This window comes from Mauremys mutica, chromosome 15 (genome assembly GCF_020497125.1).
Source record: "Mauremys mutica isolate MM-2020 ecotype Southern chromosome 15, ASM2049712v1, whole genome shotgun sequence".
In the NCBI taxonomy this organism is placed as follows: Eukaryota; Metazoa; Chordata; order Testudines; family Geoemydidae; genus Mauremys; species Mauremys mutica.
This window is the reverse complement of record NC_059086.1, coordinates 19565326-19585079: the sequence shown is the minus strand read 5'-3', so window position 1 is coordinate 19585079 and position 19754 is coordinate 19565326. Positions and strand designations below refer to the sequence as shown.

Genomic DNA, 19754 nt, shown 5'->3' with positions numbered 1-19754 from the left:
CACAACGCTTTAGGAGAGATCCAGATAACACAACACAACTTGGTGTTGTGCAGGCTTTTCCCTGCTCGCTGACCCTCCCCTCCCAAAATACCCTTCACAAACTGTGCACAACACAACTCAACACAACAGGGCTTGGTCTATGGTCTGCCGCCCCCCCCCCCCCCACACACACACAAGAAGCGAGTCGGGCTGGATCGCGGGTTGCAAAGGAGACGGCTCTCGCCCCGTGGGGGCGCAGAATGTGTGTGTTGTGTTGTGTTGTGTTGTGTTATCTCACACAACAGCGCTGCTTTGGCCGCGCAGCAGCTGGGGAAAAAGAAGCAAGCGGCGCCCTCTGGTGGCTGCAACCTGGAACTGCAGCCTGCGCAAAATAACGGGGGGCTGGTTGAGGGTTGGTTTATAGGGGGGTTGGGAGGGACAGACAGACAGCGGGGACACGCACTTGGTTTGATATTGTAGGGTCTCTCCGGGGCGCCGGGGGCTGCCCGGGCCTGTTTGTTATTGTAGGGCCCCAGGAAAACACCTGGTTTCCAGGCAACACTAATAACTGAAAGGATTCCAGCTTCACTGGGGCTTTGGAATGAACCAGAGATAAAGAAACAGGAGGCCAAAATATCCCGCTCTGGGAGCAGTGGGGGGAGGCCAGGACTGGGCTAGCAGGGTGGGAGTGTGGGGCACCGGAGGGGCCAGGGGCTGCGGGGCAGGAGTGTGGGGCACCGGGGGGGCCGGGGGCTGCGGGGCAGGAGTGTGGGGCACCGGGGGGGCCGGGGGCTGCGGGGCAGGAGTGTGGGGCACCGGGGGGGCCGGGGGCTGCGGGGCAGGAGTGTGGGGTGCCAGGGGCTGGGGAGCAGGAGTGTGGGGCGCCGGCAGCGCTGGGGGTTGCGGGGTGGGAGTTAGGGGCGCCGGCAGGGCTGGGAGTGTGGGGCACCGGGGGGGCCAGGGGCTGCGGAGCAGGAGTGTGGGGCACCGGGGGGGCCGGGGGCGGGAGTGTGGGGCACCCTCTGGGCTCTGTCCAGGAACACGTTCAGCAGTTGCAGGTTCCCAGAAATCCTGTGAGTTCATCACCCGAGACAAGAGACGGCGGCTGCGGTTTGGGGGGGGGGGGGGGGAGGCCGTGGGAAATGTGCAGCACCCGGGGGGGGAGGGGCAGTTAATAGCCCCAAATGTCACAGAGGCTGAGAAAGGGGCGAAGGCTGGGCCCTGCCCCCAGCATTTCACCTGGCAGGGGAGGGGGGGACAGGCTGGCTCAGGGGGGCAGGGAATGAGACACGGGCCCTGTCCCCTCTAGGGGCACCAGCTCCCATCGGGCCCCAGGTCCGTGAGCTGCTTCCCCCCAGCTCTGCCAGTGCCCCTCACTCCCGACCCGCAGCCCCTGCTAGCCCAGCCCCCCACTCCCACGCCCTGCTCGCCCGGGGGCTCTAGAACGCCTGGGTTCTGTGAGGCGGGTTCCAGAACGGCCGAGCCCCTGGCCCTGCCCCACCGCTTGGCGCCCCCCGGTGCGCACAGCCTGCCCGCCCGGTGCTGAGGGTCTCCGCCGTGTGCTCCCTGCAGGGGGCGCTCCTGGCACGGGGAGGGAGCTGCCCCCACCCCTGCCCCTGCCTGCCCAGGGCTCGGGATGAAGACGGGCTCGGACCCCCGCCCGCCCCTGCCCCTGCTCTGCCTCCTGCTGGTGCTGAGCGTCGGGGGGGCTGGTGAGTGGGGGGCTGGGCCCTAGGGATGGGACCCAGGCATCCAGGACGGCAGCATGAGGCACTGGTCCCTGGGGGACCCCGCAGCTCTGAACCTGGGGGCAGGACGGGGGCGGGGGGAGACAGCCAGGGAGCCTGTGCAGGGCTGCCCCCAACCCCAAAGAGGGGAGTGGGGAAGGGACGAGCGAGAGGGGATGGGGGGACCCAGGCATCCGGGAAGGCTCAGGGCCCGGCTTAACTCTGCCCCTCCCCCCGACAGGTGCCACAGGGATAGGCAGCTTCTTCAGACCCCTGAGTGAGTAACTGCCCCCCCACTGCCCCGCCTCCTCCCCTCCCTCCATGCTGCCCCACAGCCCCCCCACCTTTCCTGCCCCCCAACTCCCATCTGCTTCCCTCGCCTACTCCTCAGCCCCCCATCACCCCCCATCCCCTGCTCTGGGCTAGAGCAGACCAAGGGATGACCAGGACCCCAAACCGGGGGGGGACACGTGGCCTGGGAGGATGGGTGGAGGCGGGGAGCCGCTGGCACTAACGGGGGTCCCCCCTCAGCCTGCGCTCAGCACCTCTCCCTGCGGCGGCCCTGCGGCGGGAACCCCGAGAGCTTCTACGCCAGCCAGTGTCTGCAGAGGAAATGCTGCCACGACAACGGCACCTGCTACCACCGCGCCATCGACGGTGAGCGGCCCACAGAGCCAGCCGCATCCCCCCACCCCCCAGAGCCGGCATTTCCCCCACACCCCACCCAGAACCAGCCGCATCCCCCAGAGCCGGCGCCTCCCCTGCACCCCCCCAGAGCCCGTCACATCCCCCAGAGCCAGCCACATCCCCTCTGCCCCCCAAACCCAGCTGCATCCCCCAGAACCGGTGCCTCCCCTGCGCCCCCAGAACCAGCCACCTCCCTCGCGCCCCCCAGAGCCGGCCACATCCCCCCACCCCACAGAGCCGGTGCTTCCCCCACAGGGAGCTTTGTACACTCAGCCCCCACACCCCACCCAGAACCAGCCGCATCCCCCGCGCCCCCCAGAGCCAGCCGCATCCCCCATTCCCTAGAGCTAACTGCTGCCCTGCATGAGGCTCTATATACCCAGCCCCCGCGCTCCCCCCCCAGAGCCAGCCGCAGCCCCCCCTCCCCCCCCGAGGCAGCTGGCAGGTGCCGGGCTGCCCCAACCCTCCCTTTCTTTGGCAGCACCGCGCCAGCGCCGGAACGCCGGGATCCTGGGGGGGGTCTGTGTGGGGGCCGCCGGGCTGTTCCTCTGCGTCTGTGTCGCCTGGTAGGTACCGGCTGGAGCAGAACCGCCCTGGACTCCGCGGCCCCGGGGGGAGGGGGAGGGAACCAGAGCCCTGGGGTCGGGCGGCTGCAGCGTCCCACGGGCACAGACGGGGCTCAGACTCCCCCCGGACTCCTGGGTTCTCCAGCCTCAGCGCTGGAATCAAGCCAGCTTCCTACATTGTCCAGTCCTGGCTGAGAGCTCAATGGCTGAGCCCAGCAAAGGACCCGGGGGGCGCCAGCTGCCATGCGGCCCCAGGGCAGGGACTGGCTGGCTCAGGGGGGGCAGGGGATGGGGCACGGGACCTTTCCCATTTGGGTCACTAGATACCCCAATCCACTCCCTTCCCAGAGCCCGGGAGAGAACCCAGGAGTTCTGGCTCCCAGCCCCCCCCCCCCCCACTCTAGCCACTAGGCCCCACTCCCTTCCCAGAGCTGGGGAGAGAACCCAGGAGTTCTGGCTCCCAGCCCCCCATTATCTCTCTTCTCCCCGCAGCAGACTCAAGGGCACCCGGGCAGCAGGGAAGGAGACAGGGGAGCCGAAGTCGAAGTCGGATGCAGAGGTGGCTGATTATCTGACGAAGCTGCTGGAGGAGAGCGACCAGGAGGAAGAGAAGGGGATGGAGCCCAGAGAGGAAGAGCCAAAAGAGGGGGGGGAGTAGGGACAGGCTGGGTGACCCCCCACACACACAGCTGGGCTGCTGCATCCCTCACACAATAAAGGGTTAATTTCCCCCCCCATTTCTTTCCTGATCAGCTGGGGGGTGGGGCAGATGCTGTTCCCACATTCCCTTCCCCCATCTGGATCCCTGTATACACAGCCCCCACGCTCCACCCCAGAACGGGGGCAAGGAATGGGACACGGGGGCTTTCTCCTCTAACCACTAGACCGCACTCCCCTCCCAGAGCCAGGGAGAGAACCCAGGAGTCCTGGCTCCCAGCCCCCCTGCTCTAACCACTAGCCCCCACTCCCCTCCCAGAGCCAGGGAGAGAACCCAGGAGTCCTGGCTCCCAGCCCCCCTGCTCTAACCACTAGACCCCACTCCGCAGCGTGCGACGCAGGACAAGGAAGCACAGAGCAGTGGGTCTGAGACACGAAGTGTTTTAAATACAAATGGCACTTCCCTGCGACAGACAGACAGACAGACGCCCCTTCTCTGGGTCAGGGGAGCCAGCACCCAGCCTCCAAGCTCTGCCGTCCCAGCGCCGGGCGAGGGGTCCCCGGATACCCAGCCCCACGCTCCACCCCAGAGGGGCCGCGTCTCTGTCCCGGGGCTGGATCAGTCTGTCTGTCTCGCAGCCCCGCGGGTGCTCTCTGAAACAGCGAGGTGGGGGGGGGCTGGTCCCAGACAGATTCCCCCGTGCGACTCGCCCCCGCCAGGGCTCTGTCCCAAAAGGCATCTGGAAGAGACGGACAGTCAGTCAGAAGCTACGGGGGGCTCTGAGTTGGGGGGATAATTGTATCGGGGGGGCCCTGCCAATGCCCCCCACCCATCAGAATGGCCCATCCAGCTGTTTCACACCCCTCGGTTAAGCTGCTCTCCCCTGGACCCCCAGAACAGCATCCTAATCCCAGTGACCTGGTTCCCCTGCCCCCCCACCAGGGCCTGGGGTTCCCCTGCCCCCCCTCCCCACACCAGCCCCCCCCTCCCCACACCAGGGCCCGGTTCCCAGCCACAGTCATAACATTTGATGATGATGGGGAGAAGGAAGGGGGGGAACGTGGCACTAGAGGGCGCTGTGCTGGTGGGAGGGGAGGTTGGGGGTCCCTCTTGGCCCTTTCCCAGGGGGCAGGGTTTGGGGAGAAGAGCAATGTCAGCGGGGGGCGGGGGGGGTGGACAGGGTTTGGAGGGACCCGAGGGGGTGGGGTTTGGGGCACAGGGGGTGCAAGGTTTGGAGGCAGGGCTTAGGGGCAGAGGGGGCAGGGCAGCGGGGATAGGGTTTGGGAAGCAGGGGACATGGTTTGGGGGCACAGGGGATAGGATTTGGGGACAGGGCAGCAGGAGGCAGAGGGGACAGTTTGGGGACACAGGGGGAAGGGCAGCAGGGACAGGGCTTGGGGAGCACAGGGGGCAGGGCTTGGGGGGCAGGGTTAGGGGGCACAGGCAGAAGGGACCGGGTTTGAGGGGCACAGGGGGCAGGGCAGCAGGGACAGCGTTTGGGGGGCACACGGGGCAGGGTTTGGGTGGGCAGGGCACAGGGACAGCAGGTGGGGGGCACAGGGGGAAGGGGGGCAGGGTTGGGGGCACACTGGGCAGGGCTGCGGGGACAGGGTTTGGGGGCAGCGTTTGGGGGCACAGAGCAGGGTCGGGGGGCACACGGGGGGCAGGGTTTGGGGGGCACAGGGGGAAGAGCATTAGGGGCAGGGTTGGGGGCACACTGGGCAGGGCTGCGGGGACAGGGTTTGGGGGCAGGGTTTGTGGGGGCACAGGGCAGGGTTTGGGGCACACGGGGGACAGGGCTTGGGGAGCACAGGGGGCAGGGCTTGGGGGGCAGGGTTAGGGGGCACAGGCAGAAGGGACCAGGTTTGAGGGGCACAGGGGGCAGGGCAGCAGGGACAGCGTTTGGGGGGCACACGGGGCAGGGTTTGGGTGGGCAGGGCACAGGGACAGCATTTGGGGGGCACAGGGGGAAGAGCATTAGGGGCAGGGTTGGGGGCACACTGGACAGGGCTGCGGGGACAGGGTTTGGGGGCAGGGTTTGTGGGGGCACGGGGGGCAGGGTTACCTCTAGACCGTCTCCCGGGGCGGGGGCCCCTGGCTGCCCCGGACGGGGCCCAGGGCCAGCGGGCCGGGCTGGCGCCGGGACCAGCGGCGGGAGATCTTGCGGGCGAGGCGGGCCAGGGTGCCCCCCTTGGCCCCGTAGTCGCGCCCCAGCTCGTCGGGCGCCAGCTCCAGGTTGCCCGTGTACCAGAGCACCCAGCCCAGCAGGCTCAGGAAGACCAGCACCGCGCCCGAGTAGATCAGCAGGTCCCCGAAGTCCTGGCCCCGCACCCGCAGCCGGGCGAAGATGCCCGTCAGCAGCGCCCCCATGCCCGCCCCGTCCAGCAGCAGCGCCAGGCCCAGCGCCAGGCGGCACCGGCCCAGCCCCCCCGCGGCCATGGCGGGGGGCAGGTCCCGAGGGGTCCGGGGCGGGGGGGGCACAGACCCAGCAGGGATCCGGGGCGCGGGGGGCACAGACCCAGCAGGGATCCGGGGCGCGGGGGGGGGGGCAGGGATCCGGGCTGGCGCTGGGCAGGGAGGCGGCGGCCAGGTGCGCTGAGAACCGGCCCGGCTGCTGGAGGGGAGGGAGGGGACAGGGCGGGACCCAGCAGGTATCGCTCCCTGCCCGGGTTAACCCTTCCCTGCCCGCCACAGGGCAGGGCTGGGATGGTCACGCGGGCTGGGGAGAGAACCCAGGCGTCCTGGCTCCCAGCCCGCCTCCCCCACTTCTAACCACTAGACCCCGCACCCCTCCCAGAGCCCGGGAGGGAACCCAGGAGTCCTGGCTTCCTCCTTCTAACCACTAGCCCCCACTCCCCTCCCAGAGCTGGGGAGAGAACCCAGGCGTCCTGGCTCCCAGCCCCCACACACAATGGTGGGCGGGGCCTGGCTCGGTCACCGGGGTCACTCAGATTCGCTCTACCTGCTAAGATCAAAGGAGACGCTGCTTACCCCTAAGCCCCGCCCCCAGGTGTGCACTATCCAATCAGCTGTGCTGCACGCTCCCCTCTTCCTGCTCACCTTTACCTGTCCGACCAATGAGAGCCCAGAGGGTGGGGAAGGCCTGGGGGAGGGTGTCTTTAACCCATTCAGAACGGGTACGGGCCGCTGAATGTTATAAACCCAGCATGGGTGAAACCTCTCCAGAGACAACCCTGGCTGCCCCCCCAGACCCCACTCCCCTCCCAGAGCTGGGGAGAGAACCCAGGAGTCCTGGCTCCCAGCCCAGCTCCCGCTCTAACCACTAGACCCCCTCCCCTCCCAGAACTGGGGAGAGAACCTAGGAGTCCTGTTCTAACCACTAGACCCCACTCCCCTCCCAGAGAACCCAGGTGTCCTGGCTCCCAGCCCAGAAGAAGGGGTAGCCCTGTTTTTCTGGACACTAACTTGGGCTGTGGGACACCCCCACCAGACTGAATTCCCTGCCCATCCAGGCTGGTCACTTAACCTCTCTTGGCCTCAGTTTCCCCATCCCTACAATGGGTAGAGCACCCTGCCCTGCCTTGCGGGTGGTGGGGGGTAAATAGCCTGCGGCTTGTGAGGCACCCAGAGGCCATGGTGATGGGGGCCGGAGGAAGCCCTGGGGCAGGGAGGGGCCTGCTGATATCACAATGCCCGGCCCCAGGTCAGAGGTTCCGGGCTGACCCAGAGCAGCATGGGGCAGTGATGCTGCCTTGCCAGCAGCGGGCACTGATGCTGGGAGCACCCTGTGCTGGGGCCATGGGCCCCCGGGCACTGGCAGTCACGGACCCCTGCTGCTGCCATGACGTGCCCCACGATCTCAGCCTCCTGGGACCCCCAATCCCGACAAGTCAGGCCTGACCCAGCTAGCTGGCCATGCTGATGTATCCACCAGGTGGGCTGAGGATGGGGACTGGTGTGTAAGGGGGGGCAGGACTCCTGGGTTCTCTCCCCAGCTCTGGGACGGGAGTGGGGTCTAGTGGTTAGAGCAGGGGGGGGCTGAGGGCCAGGACTCCTGGGGTCTATCCCTAGCTCTGGGACGGGAGAGGGGTCTAATGGCCAGAGCAGGGGGGCTGGGAGCCAGGACTCCTGGCTTCTATCCCTGGCTCTGGGAAGGGAGAGGGATCTAATGGCCAGAGCAGGGGGGCTGGGAGCCAGGACTCCTGGGTTCTCCTCTCGCTGGCTTCCCCCCTAGGTATTGTGCGGAGGACTCCGCACCCCTTCCCCGAATGCATCAGCGACTTCGCCTTCGCCGGGTGGATCCCGGTCATCGGGGAGCTGCAGAAGCTGCTGGCACGGGGGGAGTACAAGCCCTTGTGCCCTGCCCCCCTCTTTGAGAGCAACTTCCTGCAGGTGAGTGCTGCCCCCTGCTGGTGGGGGGGAGCGGGGCAGCTTCAGGGCACCCTCTCTAGGCTGCTCCTTGCCCCCTCCCTGCACCTTGGCTGGGCTCCGTCAGGCCCAGGGCCAAGGCCTCTCCCTGGTGGGGCCGGAAGCCGCGGGTTCTAGTCCTGCTGCCTGGGGAGAGGGGGGGTGTGATCCAGCGGGGGGGCGGGGGCTGGTGCCTGGGACCCCCCACTAAACCTCCCCTGCCCCCTGCCTTGCAGGTGACCAAGCAGGGCGAGCTGGTGGATCTGCACAACCGCGCCAGCCTGGTGACCCTGGGCATCGCCGCCACCAGCCCCGCCCTGCTCCTGCCCGACGTCATGATCATCGCCCGCCCCACGGAGAGGCCCCAGGGGGAGCCGTTGGGCCCCAGGGGGGCTCACGTCCAGCCGGGGCTGGAGCTGACCCGGTGAGTGCCAGCAGGGGGCGCCCTTCGCAGCAGTCAGGGTGGCACTAGGGGACGCCGTGCTGGAGCCGGGTCTGGTCTGGGAGTCAGGGGCAGGAACAGCTCTGCGCTCTGCTAACGGCAGCTGCATGAACAGCCCTGGCGCCCCACCCCAGAGGTGGCTGCATCTCAGTGCCCTGTGAACAGATTCCAGGCCTCTCTGCTCTAACCACTAGACCCTATTTCCCTCCCAGAGCCAGGGAAACAACCCAGGAATCCTGGCTCTCTGCCCCCCCAGCTCTGACCACTAGGCCCCCCCTCCCTGATCGGGGCTGGAACCCAGGCGTCCGGCTGAGCCCCCCCACCCCCGGCAGGCTGATCCCGCTGGAGCTGGTGAGCATCTTCCTGCATGACCTGGGGGAGCAGCGGCTGAAGCTGCGCCTGGCCACGGGGCGAGTCTACTACCTGCAGCTCTGCGCCCCCCGGGGGGAGGAGCGCCCACTCTTCGCACGCTGGCTGCGCCTCATCTACCTGCTGAGGGCCCCCCCGGACAGCTGGGCCAGCGTCCCCTCCTGGCACGCCGCCGACCTGCGTGGGCGCAGCGCCAAGGTCAGCCGGGGGCAGTATGGGTGGGGGGGATGCTGGGCACCAGGGGGACCCAGCTGGGCAGCGAGGGGGGGTGAGGGGCATGGGGTCAGTGGGCAGGGGGCAGCACTGTGTGGGGAGTGCAGGGCAACATAGGGGGCACAGGGTGGGGGGGGCAGATCCTGTCCTGCTGGGCTGACCTCATCCCTCCATCCCTGCTCCCCCATCTCTCCAGCCGCCCCCCAGCCAGCGGCTGCGGCCCATCCAGGAGGAGGAGGAGCCCAGGGCCCTGAAACCCCAACTTGGGGAGCCCCCGGGCAGCGGGAGCCGGACCCCCAGCCAGGGGCAGCTGAGCGGGAGGCAGCGCCCAGCCAGCCCCACCAGGGGGCAGCAACCCTCCACGTAGGTACCGCTGGGCCAGCCGGAGACTGGGGGAAGGCGGGAGGGAGCCAGGACTCCTGGGGTCTCTCCCCAGCTCTGGGAGGGGAGTCTAGTGGTTAGATCAGGTGGGTGGGAGCCAGGAGTCCTGGGTTCTATCCCCGGCTCTGGGAGGGGAGTGGGGTCTAGTGGTTAGAGCAGGGGGGCTGGGAGCCAGGACTCCTGGGTTCTCTCCCCAGCTCTGGGAGGGGAGTGGGGTCTAGTGGTTAGAGCAGGGGGGCTGGGAGCCAGGACTCCTGGGTTCTGCCTGCGGCTCTGGAAGGGAGGGGAACATGGCCCGTGGTTAGAGCAGGGAGGTCTTTCCAGCCCATAGATCCCCTATGTCCCTCTTGAGCCTGGTGCAGGGAAGCCTGGAGGGGCGGGGCTGGGACACAGGGGGGAGATCAGGGAGGGTTTGGGGGAACCCTATATGTGGGCTCTGAGATCTGCAGAGGATCCCAGCCGGGCCGGGGGCTGCCCCTGCCATCCTTCCTCCCCCCCAGGTCAGGCGGTTCTGATCAGGGCTCTCTCTCTGCAGGCAGAGCGTAGGGGGACGGGGGTCCAGATGCCCCGCATCACCCAGCATAGGTAGGTACTGCACAGGCTGGTACAGGAATCAGGGCACCCCCACAGCGCCCCCTGCTGGCAGAGGTGCAGCTGGAGCAGCCAGGAGCCCCCCAGCCAGCACTCTCTCCCCACTCCCCACAGCGCCCCCTGCTGGCAGAGATGGGGCTGGGGCAGCCAGAAGCCCCCCCACCCCAGCCAGCGCTCTCTCCCCACTCCCCACAGCGCCCCCTGCTGGCAGAGATGGGGCTGGGGCAGCCAGGAGCCCCCCCACCCCAGCCAGCACTCTCTCCCCACTCCCCACAGCGCCCCCTGCTGGCAGAGATGGGGCTGGGGCAGCCAGGATCCCTGCCCGCTCCCAGCCCCTCACTCCCCTCCTGTTTCCCAGCAGCCCCGGTGAGACGCTCCCCCAGCACCACTCAACTCCTTGATGGTCTTTCCGAGTCCCGGGCAAAGGTCGCCAGCCCCTGGACGCAGGTGAGGGCTGACGGGTGGGGGTCGCAACCCTTAACCTAGGGGGCTGAGGGGGGCTGTGACTTGGGCAGAGGACCCCCATCTCCCGGGAACGGGGAGTCCTGGGAAAGGGCGTTTTCCCCCAACACTAGCCCAGAGGAGTTCCCCGCCTGCCCTGCTCTTCACCGGGCCTAGGGGGCACTGCTGAGCAAGGAGTGATGCAGCCGGTGGCTGCCGGACAGGTGTCAATGCAGTCTAGTGGTTAGAGCAGGGCGGGGGCTGGGAGCCAGGACACCTGGGTTCTGTCCCTGACTCTGGGAGGGGAGTGGGGTCTGGTGGTTAGAGCTGTCGTTACCCCAGGGTCCCTCCACAGCAGGGCCCAGTGTCCGGGGAGCCGAGCGCAGAGAGGAACCGTGGCCAGCTGAGCCTGGACATCCCCCCTGGTTCCCGGAGCCCGGCAGGAACCCCGAGCCAGCGTGGATCTAGTGCTGGCTCCAGAGCCACCACGGCTCCTGGCTCCCCTGAGCGATCCAGAGCCTCCGTGGGCGTGGGGCGCTCGGCGGTGGGCACGGCCTCCGTGGGCGTGGGGCGCTCGGCGGTGGGCACGGCCTCCGTGGGCGTGGGGCGCTCAGCGGTAACCACAGCGTCGGCAGCAGCGGGTCCATCCAGGCCAGCCAGCACCCAGCCCTCGGGGATGGGCAGAGAGATGGAGCCGGGCGAGAGATCCAGGGAGCCCAGCACGGAGAGGAGCCGAGCCCCGCTGGGCCACGCCAGCCCCTCCACGGGGCAGGGCAGGTCCCGTTCCCAGAGCCAGCGTGAATCTAGTGCAGCATCCAGAGCCACCACGGCTCCCGGCTCCCCTGAGCGATCCAGAGCCTCCATGGGCGTGGGGCGCTCGGCGGTGGGCACGGCCTCCGTGGGCGTGGGGCGCTCGGCGATGGGTACGGCCTCCATGGGAGTGGGGCGCTCGGCGGTGGGCACAGCCTCCGTGGGCGTGGGGCGCTCGGCATTAGCCACGGTGTCGGCAGCGGCAGGTCCATCCAGGCCGCCCAGCGCCCGGCCCTCAGGGATGGGCAGAGAGATGGAGCCGGGCGAGAGATCCAGGGAGCCCAGCACGGAGAGGAGCCGAGCCCCGCTGGGCCACGCCAGCCCCTCCACGGGGCAGGGCAGGTCCCGTTCCCGGAGCCAGCGTGAATCTAGTGCAGCATCCAGAGCCACCACGGCTCCCGGCTCCCCTGAGCGATCCAGAGCCTCCGTGGGCGTGGGGCGCTCGGCGGTGGGCACGGCCTCCTTGGGTGTGGGGCGCTCGGCGGTGGGTACGGCCTCCGTGGGCGTGGGGCGCTCAGCGGTAACCACAGCGTCGGCAGCAGCGGGTCCATCCAGGCCGGCCAGCACCCAGCCCTCGGGGATGGGCAGAGAGATGGAGCCGGGCGAGAGATCCAGGGAGCCCAGCACGGAGAGGAGCCGAGCCCCGCTGGGCCACGCCAGCCCCTCCGCAGAGCAGGGCAGGTCCCGTTCCCAGAGCCAGCATGAATCTAGTGCGGCACTTGGACCAACCGGAGCCACCGTGACCCCCAGCTCCCACGAGCGGCCCAGTGGCTCCAGGGCTCTCAGCTCTCCGCAGCCAGCCAGCTCGCCCATAGCTGCTGCTGCACCTCCGGAGAGATCTCAACTCTCCGCGGGCGTGGGGCCTTCGGAGGTCACCACGCCGGCCCTGGCCGTGGGCCCCTCTGGGCAGAGAAGCCGGAGCAGCTCCCGGTTGGATCGAGCCAAGAGACAGGGCACGAGATCCAGGGCGACAGTTGGAGAAAGCAGCAAAGGCAAAGCCCGGTCCAGCTCCCGCAGCGCCGGCCAGAAGAAGCCGTCCAAGTAGGTGGGGTATCGGTTAAACAAATAACCAGCCTCCGGGCCCCACCCCAGAGGGGCTGCATCAGGGGTCTCTGTATGACCAGCCCCAGTGCCCCACCCCAGAGGGGCAGCATCTCAGCACTGAGTAAAAAGATCTCCTATAGTCTGTATAATCAATTTGGTTAAGGAGCTTTGGGATCCTTATTGAAACCTGCTGTGTGTGTGTGTGTGTGTGTGTGTGTGTGTGTGTGTGTGTGTGTGTGTGTGTGTGTGTGTGTGTGTGTGTGTGTGTGTGTGTGTCCCTGTTGCCCCCTGCTGGAGAGGAAGAGTCCTGCTCCGTGTGTATGCGTGAGCACATGCAAACTATCTGCCCTCTGCTGGCTGCAGTCGGATCTCTCTGACGCTGTATCCTATGCACCGTACTGCTCCAGACTGAGGGGGATTCTCTATTCACCTAAAGGGCAGGGGCTGGAGCTTTACAAATGGGAGGCAGTGGCCTGTACCCCAATGTCGCTGAGCAGGAGGTGGGAGGGGGATGGTACCGTCACCCCCACCTGAGGCCCTAACGTGAATATCCCAGGATATTTGGGCCCCCGGGTCACCAGAAGCTGAACTGTGGATCTTCCTCCGCAGGGAGAAGAGATTGGAGTCGAAGGGGAAGTTGAAATCAGCCCTGAGTTCAGGTACGGAGGTAATTCTCCTTCCCACCGCAAGGGAAGTTCCCACCCCATGCCCCACAGTCCTCCCCGCTGGGAGAGGTGGGGCTTGGGGAGCCGGAAACCCCCCCCCGCCCCATGCCCCACAGCATCCCACGTGGCTGCCTCGTGTCTCATCACTCTGTCACCCCCTCAGCCAGGCACAGGAGCAGCCTCACGTTCGTGACCATCTACAGCGCCCTGTCGAACTCGCTGGACAAGCTGACGGGAGGGAAGCTGAGACAGGTAGGGGGCGCCAGGGGGCCGGGCTGCAATGGACGGGGGGCAGGTGAGGATGGGTGGGGGGATGCAGGGGCTCAGCCAGGCGAATCTCACGTGGGATCCGGCCCCCTCCCATTCGGCCTCCCTCAGTGTGTCGAGTTTGCCGGTCCTTGGTCCCCGGCGCCGGCCAGCTGCCCTGGGGAAGCGCCAGGCAGGCCACGGAGCCTGAGCCCACGTCTGCTTCCTGCGTAGGGCCCCCAGGGCAAGGGGACTGTATGTGCTGGGGGAGGGGGGCTGGCACCATTCCCATCCCCCATAATCCCCTGCAGCGCTCGTGCCCTGAGCCCCCGAGCCCCGTCTGATTCTCCGTGCCCTCCCTCCCCAAAGAGAAGGAGCCAGGAAGATGCCAAGACGCAGTTGTCTTCGAAGCCCTCCAAGCGGGTCACCATCTCGGGCGTGGTGCAGCTGTCGGGCCAGGGCAGCCAGGAGACCAGCTCCGTGCCACCCTCAGCTATGGAGAGCAGCGGGGAGCAGGGCCCGGCTGGCTCCAGGGCGGCTCCACAGCGGGAGAGCGGCCCACTGCCGAAGGCGCAGTCTGGGGGATCCAGAGCCGCCACAGTTCCCAGCTCCCCCGAGCGATCCAGAGCCTCCGTGGGCGTGGGGCGCTCGGCGGTGGGCACGGCCTCGGTGGGCGTGGGGCGCTCGGCGGTGGGGCGCTCGGCGGTGGGCACGGCCTCCGTGGGCGTGGGGCGCTCGGCGGTGGGCACGGCGTCGGCAGCAGCGGGTCCATCCAAGCCGGCCAGCACCCAGCCCTCGGGGATAGGCAGAGAGATGGAGCCGGGCGAGAGATCCAGGGAGCCCAGCACGGAGAGGAGCCAAGCCCCGCTGGGCCACGCCAGCCCCTTCACGGAGCAGGGCAGGTCCCGTTCCCAGAGCCCCAGAGGGAGACCAAGCCAGCTGGGGTCTAGCGCCGTGTCCAGAGATTCTAGAGCAGCTGGGCCTTCAGAGCGATCCAGAGCCTCGGTGGCTGCCGGCCCTTCAGAGAGATCCAGAGCCTCAGTGGCTGCCGGCCCTTCAGAGATGGCCACGGTGTCGGTGGCCGTGGGTCCGTCCGAGCTGGGGCCATGGAGCAGCGCCCGGCCCTCGGGGAGGGACCAGCTGAGCCTGCCAGGCAGGGGATCTAGAGAGCGCAGCAAGACGGGGAACCAGAGTGGAAGCCGAATCAGTTCCCCGAGCTCCATCAGGGAGGCTGGGACCCCCGGCACTGTGGCAGCCCTGGGCATGGAAGGCGATGATGTATCTAGAGAGACATCCAAAAAGTCCAGAGCCTCTGTGGTTCCAAGCTCGCCAGAAAGATCGAGACCCATTTCTCCAGGTGCTGCTGAGAAATCCAGAGCGTCGGTGGCTCCAGGTTCTGCTGAGAAATCCAGAGCGTCGGTGGCTCCAGGTTCTGCTGAGAAATCCAGAGCGTCGGTGGCTCCAGGTTCTGCTGAGAAATCCAGAGCGTCGGTGGCTCCAGGTTCTGTGGGGAGATCGAGAGCGTCGGTGGCACCAGGTTCTGCAGAGAGATCCAGAGTCTCGGTGGCCGCTGGCCCATCAGAGAGATCCAGAGCATCCGTGGCCGCCGGCCCTTCAGAGCTGGCTACGGTGTCGGTGGCCGTGGGACGGTCCGAGCCAGGGTCTCTCAGCAGCGCCAGGACCCCGGGGACAGGTGCTCAGAGGGCTCCCCACGCCGGGAAGAGTCCGTGCTCTGGGGCTCCTCTGGGGACGGAGGCTGGCGACGCATCCCCGGGCAGTGCCTCTCTGGGGAGATCCGGGGAGCAGAGCCGAAGCCAGGCCAGGGAGGAAGGAGGGGCCCGTTCCCAGAGCCCCTCGAGGCAGGCGCCCCATGCGAGAGCTGCAGTCTCTGTGACCCTGGCTCCCTCCAAGGACCAAGGGCCCAGCAGCACCCGGCCCTTGGAGCTGGACAGACAGCGGGAGCTGGGCTGGGGATCCAGAAAGACGAGGAGCCGGAGCAAAGGTCAGCAGGAAGACAAGCGGGACCCCTCTGTGGGGCACCCCACCAGCAGGTAGGTGGGGCTGGAGCATGTCACGTCAGCTGTGCATGTTCAGCAGAGGCCGCTTCCGCAGGACTCCTGGGTTCTATCCCCGGCTCTGGGAAGGGAGTGGGATCTAGTGGTTAGAGTGGGGGGGGCTGGGAGCCAGGACTCCTGGGTTCTCTCCCTGGCTCTGGGAGGGGAGTGGGGTGTAGTGGTTGGGGAGTGGGGACATTGGGAGTCAGGACTCCTGGGTTCTCTCCCTGGCTCTGGGAGGAGAGTGGGATCTAGTGGTTAGAGTGGGGGGGGGGGCTGGGAGCCAGGACTCCTGGGTTCTCTCCCTGGCTCTGGGAGGGGAGTGGGGTCTAGTGGTTGGGGAGTGGGGACATTGGGAGTCAGGACTCCTGGGTTCTATCCTCGGTCTGAGACTGACTTTCTGTGACCCTTGGTCAAGCCTAGTGCCTCAGTTTCCCCCACTACATGGTAGGGCTGTGCTTCCTCCCTGCTGGGCTGTATAGGGGAGCACTGCGCTCCCCGTGGGGCCTGGGGGGGGCTGCAGAGGGATAGGAGGTCCTAGAGATCCTGACTGGATGCTCTCTACTCTCTCTAGGACAGGCAGCCGTGTTTCCTGGGGGCTCAACGGTCGCCCCCATTCCTCCTACCCCCTGCTCCTGAGACTCAAGACTTCCTAAGCTTAGCTCAGGTCTGGGCCATTGCCAGGAGCTTCTCTCATCAGGCCTGGAGGGGAGTGGGGTCTAGTGGTTAGAGCAGGGGGCACTGGGAACCAGGATTCCTGGGTTCTTTCTCTGGCTCTGGGAGGGGGTCTAGTGGTTAGAGCAGGGGGAGCTGGGAGCCAGGACTCCTGGGTTCTCTCCCCGGCTCTGAGAGTGGACGGGGTCTAGTGGTTAGAGCGGGGTAGGTTGAGGGAGGGGGCAGGACTCCTGGGTTCCATACCCAGCTCGGGCTGGCCGGACCAGCCTTCCATTCCATGAAACACGGGGGCATTTTGAGATTTGCTTCCCCGCGACGCTGAACAGAGACGAGGCCTGTTGACCCCGTTCCCTGGCCAGCCGGGACCTGGGGGCGCTCTCCTGCCGTGGCCACCTGCCCATCACCAGGGCACAGCCCTGCCATGGGATGCCCCTGCTCTGCCCCATTTGGGTGAGGGACCTGAACCAGGGCGTGGCACTGCCCGGGGGCTACCCAGGGCTGTGATGGACCCACTTACCCTGAGTGCTCTGTGGGGGGGGGGGTCTGCTCCCCAACTCCACAGGAAAAGCAAGCCCGCCCAGACCCATACAGGGCAGCCCTACAGGCACACCCCAACCCTCACGTGTCCCCCTGCAGCCTCTAGGCCCCGGGCACCCTGGTTTACCAGCCCCCCTCCGCTCCCCACGCTGCATTAACCCCCAGCGTTTGGCCCCACGTCTCGTGAGCCCCAAACCACGCAAGGTTTCGTGGCACTAGACTCAAGCGGTCTCGGCCCTCCTGCCCCAGTCCTGCCAGCCTGCCTGGGACCCCCCTTTCATGAGACAGGCCCGCGAAGGATCCTGGCGGCGCATCTCCACCAGCTCAAACTCCTGCGTTTGTGTTTCTTGCCAATTGTTGGTCAACATTAGTTTCGATTTTCAGCCATTGTTTTAGGGGTTTTAAGGCCAATTTTTTTGTTTGTTTTTCAGTTTTCGGTCAAAATTAGGGCTGTTGATTAATCGCAGTTAACTCATGCGATTAACTCCAAAAAATGAATCACAATTAAAAAACTTAATCACACGCTGTTACACAATAGAATACAATTGAAATGTATTAACTATTTTTGGATGTTTTTCTACATTTTCAAATATATTTATTTCAATTACAACACAGACTACAAAGTGCACAGTGCTCATTTTACATTCTTATTTTTATTACAGATATTTCCACTGTAAACATGATAAACAAAAATAGTATTTTTCAATTCACCTCATAAAAGTACCGTAATGCAATCTCTTTATCAGGAACGTGCAACTTACAAATGTAGATTTTTTTGTTGTTGTTATGTAACTGCACTCAAAACCAAAACAATGTAAAACTTTATAGCCTACAAGTCCACTCAGTCCTACTTCTTGTTCAGCCAATCGCTCAGACAGACGTTTGTTTACATTTATGGGAGATAATGCTGCCCGCGTCTTATTTACATCACCTGAAAGTGAGAACAGGTGTTCGCATGGCACTTTTGTAGCCGGCATTGCAAGGTATTTACATGCCAGATATGCTAAACGTTTGTATGCTCCTTCATGCTTCAGCAATCATTCAGAGGACATGCTTCCATGCTGATGATGCTTGTTAAAAAAATAATGTGTTAATTAAATTTTGATTGAACTCCTTGGGGGAGAATCATATGTCCCCTGCATTCTGCCATATATTTCATGTTATAGCAGTCTCGGATGATGACCAGCACATGTTGTTCATTTTAAGGACACTTTCACCACAAATTTGACAAAACGCAAAGAAGGTACCAATGTGAGATTTCTAAAGCTAGCTACAGCACTCAACCCAAGGTTTAAGAATCTGAAGGCAGGGGACTGGACTCGATGACCTCTCGAGGTCCCTTCCAGTCCTAGAGTCTATGAATCTGTGAAGTGCCGTCCAAAATCTGAGAGGGACGAGGTGTGGAGCATGCTTTCAAACATCTTAAAAGAGCAACACTCCAATATGGAAACTACAGAACCCGAACCACCAAAAAAGAAAATCAATCTTCTGCAGGTGGCATCTGACTCAGATGATGAAATTGAACATGCATCGGGCCGCTCTGCTTTGGATCATTCTCGAGCAGAACCCGTCATCAGCATGGACGCATGTCCTCTGGAATGGTGGTTGAAGCATGAAGGGACATATGAATCTTTAGCGCATCTGGCATATAAATATCTTGCAACACTGGCTACAACAGTGCCATGCGAACGCCTGTTCTCACTTTCTGGTGCGATGTAAACAAGAAGCAGGCAGCATTATCTCCTGCAAATGTAAAGAAACTTGTCTGTCTGAGCGATTGGCTGAACAAGAAGTAGGACTGAGTGGACTTGTAGGCTCAAAAGTTTTACATTGTTTTATTTTTGATTGCAGTTATTTTTTTGGTGCGTAATTCTACATTTGTAAGTTCAACTGTCATGGTAAAGAGATTGCACTACAGTACTTGTATAAGGTGAATTGAAAAATACTATTTCTTTTGTTTTTTACTGTGCAAGTACTTGTAATAAAAAAATAAATATAAAGTGAGCACTGTACACTTTGTGTTTTGTGTTGCCATTGAAATCAATATATTTGAAAATGTAGAAAACATCCAAAAAATGTCAATAAATGGTATTCTATTATTGGTTAACAGTGAGATAAATCGCAATTAATTTTTTTAATCGGTCGACAACCCTAGTCAAAATTTGTTTAATTTTTCAGCCATTTCTTGGGGAGGTTGGCTGGTTGGCCAATTTTTATAGCCCAAATTTGGTGGATTATTTTCAACTACCCCTTTTTTTAGCCCATTTGTTTTGCAGCTGTTTGTATTATCTGGCAATTTTTTCATGATTTTCCACTGTTTCCTGGGTGGTTTTTTGTTAGCTAAAGTCAAAATTTAGATGGAAATGGAAAACCATTGGGTGGGTTGTGATTTGCTATGGAAAATCCACCCCATTTTCCAATCAACTCTAATAACCGAGTTCTGCTTAATAGCTTCTCTTGACTTGCCTTTCTGCGGAGCGAGGCAGTTGGGGGATATTTTCTCTTGTGCAGAATCAGGTGTTTCGATCACGACATTGGGGGCGGGAGGGTCCCAGCTGATCACGGCATGGGTGTTTGTCTCCACAGAGGCGGCAGTGAGCAGGCTGCAGTCAGAATGAAATCCCAGTAGAGGCCAGGTAAGGGCTGGCAGAGCTCCATCTCCGTGCACTTGCATGTTAGCCGCATTCAAATCTTCACCCTATTCTGCGTGTTATGGTGGCGCATCAACACGCTGAGATCAGGGCCCAGGTTGTGCCAGGTGCTGTACAGACACAGAGCAATCCCCACGCCCCACAGCGCCCCCTGCGGTGGGGTGCAGTAGTTGGCAGTACGTTCTCTGCCCTACGTGACGACAGTTTCTCTTCCCGCAGGCCGGACACAGCCAGAGCTGGAGGAGAGGATTTGTCGCCCGGACCAGGGAGTCTCTCAGGGACAGGACGTCTGGAGGGCCCAGGCTGGGGGATCGGGGCGGGGAGCAGCTAGGACGCCCCTCAGTGGCCGGCCGGCCAGGAGCACGGGGCAGCGAGTGTCACGGCTTTCCCAGCTTTGCCTATTAAAATTTGCAGTGAACGTTGGGTCAGGGTCGTGTGTGCAATTGTCCCTCCTCCACAGCAGCCAGTGACCACCAAGGCTCAGGGCTGGACCCCTGCCCTAGGGTGGTGCTAGGGGGCCTGGGCTGCAGGGAGGGGGCTGAGTGGGGGGGGTCAGTGTCAGGGGATGCTGAGTGCGGGATTGTGGGGGGGCATTCAGGACGGTGATAGGGGAGCAGTGTGGGGGGATGGGATCCGGGGGGGGCGTTCAA

General features: G+C 64.0%; 3 protein-coding genes across 4 annotated transcripts; 2 read left to right on the top strand and 1 right to left on the bottom strand.

The window, feature by feature from the left end:
- Nucleotides 1–1236: 1236 nt before the first annotated feature.
- On the top strand, nt 1237–3784 carry TMEM190 (transmembrane protein 190). Of its 2 annotated transcripts, XM_044988517.1 has the most exons (5): nt 1237–1691; nt 1948–1983; nt 2238–2363; nt 2875–2959; nt 3452–3784. In XM_044988517.1, the coding sequence occupies exons 1-5, from the start codon at nt 1616–1618 to the stop codon at nt 3615–3617; spliced, it is 489 nt and encodes a 162-aa protein (XP_044844452.1). In that variant the 5' UTR covers nt 1237–1615; the 3' UTR covers nt 3618–3784. The 2 variants fall into 2 exon arrangements, with proteins under 2 accessions (XP_044844452.1, XP_044844453.1); XM_044988518.1 differs by lacking the exon at nt 1948–1983.
- A 270-nt stretch (nt 3785–4054) lies between these two features.
- Nucleotides 4055–7213, bottom strand: LOC123350558 (transmembrane protein 238-like). Its single transcript, XM_044989189.1, has 3 exons — nt 7203–7213; nt 5683–6231; nt 4055–4356 (listed from the first exon to the last, which is right to left on the bottom strand). The coding sequence occupies exons 1-2, from the start codon at nt 7211–7213 to the stop codon at nt 5685–5687; spliced, it is 558 nt and encodes a 185-aa protein (XP_044845124.1). The 3' UTR covers nt 4055–4356; nt 5683–5684.
- A 163-nt stretch (nt 7214–7376) lies between these two features.
- Nucleotides 7377–19552, top strand: LOC123350557 (mucin-19-like). Its single transcript, XM_044989188.1, has 14 exons — nt 7377–7467; nt 7813–7970; nt 8222–8409; nt 8760–8994; nt 9206–9372; nt 9926–9975; nt 10340–10428; nt 10778–12273; nt 12886–12935; nt 13105–13193; nt 13557–14580; nt 14617–15238; nt 19040–19089; nt 19324–19552. The coding sequence occupies exons 1-13, from the start codon at nt 7377–7379 to the stop codon at nt 19080–19082; spliced, it is 4302 nt and encodes a 1433-aa protein (XP_044845123.1). The 3' UTR covers nt 19083–19089; nt 19324–19552.
- The last annotated feature ends 202 nt before the right edge of the window (nt 19553–19754 follow it).

What these genes read in the sequence shown, in the direction of transcription:
- TMEM190 (XM_044988517.1), top strand. Translation starts at nt 1,616, where the DNA reads ATGAAGACGGGCTCGGACCCCCGCCCGCCCCTGCCCCTGCTCTGCCTC. An exon ending in GCTGAGCGTCGGGGGGGCTG is followed by an intron (nt 1,692 to 1,947) that starts GTGAGTGGGGGG and finishes TCCCCCCGACAG; the next exon opens with GTGCCACAGGGATAGGCAGC. An exon ending in CAGCTTCTTCAGACCCCTGA is followed by an intron (nt 1,984 to 2,237) that starts GTGAGTAACTGC and finishes GTCCCCCCTCAG; the next exon opens with CCTGCGCTCAGCACCTCTCC.
- LOC123350557 (XM_044989188.1), top strand. Translation starts at nt 7,377, where the DNA reads ATGGGCCCCCGGGCACTGGCAGTCACGGACCCCTGCTGCTGCCATGAC. An exon ending in TTGAGAGCAACTTCCTGCAG is followed by an intron (nt 7,971 to 8,221) that starts GTGAGTGCTGCC and finishes CCTGCCTTGCAG; the next exon opens with GTGACCAAGCAGGGCGAGCT. An exon ending in CGGGAGGGAAGCTGAGACAG is followed by an intron (nt 13,194 to 13,556) that starts GTAGGGGGCGCC and finishes CCCTCCCCAAAG; the next exon opens with AGAAGGAGCCAGGAAGATGC.